At 44.8% G+C, this 3805-nt stretch overlaps 1 protein-coding gene across 1 annotated transcript; it reads left to right on the forward strand.

Annotated features, from left to right (window-relative positions):
• Positions 1–243: 243 nt before the first annotated feature.
• On the forward strand, positions 244–2470 carry LOC119444618 (3-beta-hydroxysteroid sulfotransferase). The gene is made up of 2 exons (XM_037708989.2): positions 244–412; positions 1456–2470. Exon 2 carries the CDS (start codon positions 1487–1489, stop codon positions 2468–2470), a length of 984 nt encoding a protein of 327 aa, XP_037564917.1. The 5' UTR covers positions 244–412; positions 1456–1486.
• Positions 2471–3805: the final 1335 nt, after the last annotated feature.

Below are 3805 nucleotides of genomic sequence, written 5' to 3' on the forward strand. Positions count from 1 at the left end.
GAAACTGTCAAACTTATGAACTGTTGTATTCACATAAGCATTACCACCAAATAACTATACCGTATAAAATTGGAAGAATACGTGTATCGTCATAGTGGTTAAACTATGAGCCAATTTCTCAGCACCGGATGAGAAGGCGACGCAGCATGAACTCCAGCTGTAGCAATGAGCAATGCGCAGCTGGCCGCAGCACTCCAACGTTAACCACTGCGTAGAACGCGAGCTGTTCCAAACTGAAACGAGAGTCACGATGAGCCAGTTCCTTCCTGCCTTTACCACCAAATGACCAACGGACACGTCTCAGTCACAGCAAGCCACAGTGTTTCTCGCCGCCCTGCTTTCCCTGCAATCTGTGATGACACTGGTGCAGCCAAAGCGATCTGTGTCACACTGCTCAGCGGCATTTTCATTCGTGAGTACGCACTACTGATGCATCATCTGATAGCGTCGTGAGACGTGAATGCTGACGAGCCACATGGAAATTTGAGATCAGCGATTGTACGTGATTTTACAGCAGTGTTCAGGCACTTTGTCTTTCCTGTCACACCAGCCAAGAGTTCGGACAATTTTGTGCAATTCAATCTTGTGAACTGTAGTGTTACTTTATCCAGAATAACTCGAGAAGAAACTTATTATTGAAGAACCGTAACCACCGTATTGCACATTTCGGAATTAGCGTGGATTGTCAAATGCACACGGCAGTCTGTTTACATTCCGTCGCAAACTTTCTGCCTTCGCGGGATTCGCGAAAAAAAAACTAGAATCACATTTTTCAAAGTACCACAAACTGCAGAGGCGGGGGTCCCTCTTGCCATAAAGCTACCGCGCAAACACGGATCCACCGTTAGAAGTACTTCCCCTTTGAACTGCATGTTTGTTAACAGCTACAGTGACAATACCACTTTTTTGTTTTTAAAACAGAGTGCTTCACAGCATGGTTTCTGGACAGTTTGAATGCGTCTTCGTCATCCTAACAAGTGAAATAACGCAATGTTCTGAACCGATTGTAGAGCTGCATTACCGGCACGTCTGCTGCGTAGAAAGCAATTTTTAAGCAACTTCGCTTCTCGGCCCGAAAAGTTTGTCGTCGAGCATTGCAAGATTCTAACTTACAGCCAATTTGCATAAGTGAACGAAATACCGCCAACATGGTCGGGTCGAACTCGATCGCGACCTCGCGATCAGCAGCGCAACGCCATATCCACTAAGCTACCGCGGCGGGTGTTTTTGCGAGAGTTTTCTCGTGACACAAAGCTACATGACAATTACGTTAATTAAATGTTTGTTAATTCCAGTTGAATGCATGAATTTTTTCTCAATAACTTTATGGCTTTAGACACATACCGACAATTCCTAGGCCCAGATGTCTGTCTTCACTAAAATGAACCTGCCCACTCTTGCGCACAAAATCTGCAATGTTTGTACTGATATTGTATCACCCTGCTTCTTTTTCAGAATACTTACCCTGCGCTAGGGAGATACAGCCATGCCAGGTCGTAAGCCATACCTTCAAGTAATCGACGGTGTGCCGAGGTGCCCACTGGTCAATCCGGCTGTATTTCTAAAAAGTCTCTCTTTCCGCGCTGCCAAGGGTGACGTCATGCAGAGCACATATCCTAAAAGTGGGTCCCATTGGATTCAGTACCTAACGCAGTTAATACTGAACGGAGGAAAACCCATCAGCTCCTACGACGAGTTCACCCGCAACTTCCGAGCAATAGAGTATATAGATACTGATGGCTGGGAGTCGCCTCTACCCGTGAGGCTGTTCATGACGCACCACCCGCTCAGCCGTGAGACTATGAACAAGGAGGCCAAGTACATCTACATCGCTCGAAACCCATGGGACGTCTGCGTCTCGCAGTTTCGCATGACCACAGACATCAGCAGCTCCCAATTCGAGGACGGCACATTCGAAGAGTTCTTCAAACCTTTCATCCAGGGAAGCTTGGGCTTTGGGAGCTACTTTGACCATGTGGCGTCAGCGTACGCTATCAAAGAAGAACCAAACTTCTTGTTCATAACTTACGAAGAGCTCAAGAAGGACATCAAAGGCACAGTATTGAGGTTGGCTAGGTTTTTGGATGAGAGATACGAGAGGGCTCTGCTGCAAAACTCGCAAATGCTACAGAATATTCTTGAATGGTCCAAACCAGAACACATGAGGAAAGTCATCGTGTTCAATCTCTGTGAGAACGAGACGCATGAATCGAACGATCTCTTTGTTAAGAATAAGATTACCAGCAAGGAAGGCTACGGGGGAGAAAACACAAAGTACGCACTGGTAAAAGAAGCCAAAGTTGGAGGCTGGAAAAAATACTTCACTCCTGAACAGCTCGCTCGTTTCGAGAAGAAAGTACAAGATGAAGGGAATAACGCATCGTTTATGGAGCTGTGGAAAGACATCAGAAAGGAGGCGTTCACGTTATCCTGCAGGTCTGCGGAGTACCACAACTCTTCCGTATCTTAATTCCAAGTTGCAAGCGTGTGTTTTAATTGGCAAGATATCGGAAAGGAACCGAAACCAAATGTTTCTTCGAGGTGTTACTCTTGCGAAATAAACACGACTTCCCAGAGTAAAACTCTCTGGCAATGTAGACAGAGCCTTCCCCGAAGTTTCTCCTCATATTCAAGTGAAGATTTTTCCTGATCGGTGTCGCCCATTCCATTTAGGTGTGGGAAACTGGAAGAGTACATGGCATCCTGTTGTGCGAAAGTTAGTCATTTCGATTTTCTGTAATGCCGCAGATGTTTTCAGATTAACTACATAGGTTAGCACAAAGGCATTATGTACTAGAAGAGTTTACGAGTATCTGATTACTTTTAGCGAGCATCTCATGACTCAGTAACTTTACTGACTGGATCAGCACTGTTTGAAACATCAGCACTGTTGAAATATCAGCAGTGTTTGAAACATTCAGCAAACAACGGGAGCAAAACGACAGTGTCATAGTATCTGCTGTTGCGTCTTTGCGAATAATCTGCAAGGCGCACCACAGTGACTCGTACAAATTCTTGGCAGAGTAGCTAGGGCACTCATTGAGCCCCAGTGCACGAAATCGTCAAAAAGTGAACTAACTTCTGTCTGATCGAAGCTCCAATTTTGGCAAGTCATACCTCGGTAAGGTTGTAATGAACACTAGCTTGTGCGTGGCACGAGGCTGCTGGTATATTCCACCAAATATATTTTGCATACTGTAAGCCTTATTGCCCTTGAATTTTACCTAGTTCCGTACCGAGGGAAACGACAAACATTGTATCAAGTTCTGTGCGTAATCTGGCGCACAGGCAAGCCATGTTTCCAGTACAACCATTGAAGCAGCCGAAAGTAAAAATAAATAATGGAGGCCATCTGGTGAACCCAACACTGCAAATAGACTTAAATTGGCGGATGCAATCATCATCTGGGATGCTATTGTAGACATCGGCGAACTCCGCCATATTGTCAACTTCTGTAATGGTGGCTTATTGAGCCACCATTCGCCGAGTGTTCTTAGGAGAGCAGGAAAGAGGATTCTCGTTGCAGTGGAGGCCTCATTCATTACTTGGTTTGACTGTGGCAATAGGTTCTCTCGCTATATTGATTCAATGCCAACGCATTACCGTCGACAGTAATCGTGAGGAGGTTTCCGCCGCTTTTCTTTTTTTTATACTTTTCTACTTTAACCCAATATTATGACGGATTTTAAATTATTTCCCTATGTCTTCTTTTCTCACCTTCGTTCTCCCTTTCTATCTTCCATCAAAATTTCATTTTTCATAATTTTTGTTCTTTTCTTTTCGCAGCGTTCTGCCTGTCTGACAT

This window comes from Dermacentor silvarum, chromosome 3, assembly GCF_013339745.2.
Source record: "Dermacentor silvarum isolate Dsil-2018 chromosome 3, BIME_Dsil_1.4, whole genome shotgun sequence".
Lineage (NCBI taxonomy): Eukaryota > Metazoa > Arthropoda > Arachnida > Ixodida > Ixodidae > Dermacentor > Dermacentor silvarum.

Coding starts and splice junctions, on each gene's coding strand:
- LOC119444618 (XM_037708989.2), top strand. CDS start 1,487: ATGCCAGGTCGTAAGCCATACCTTCAAGTAATCGACGGTGTGCCGAGG.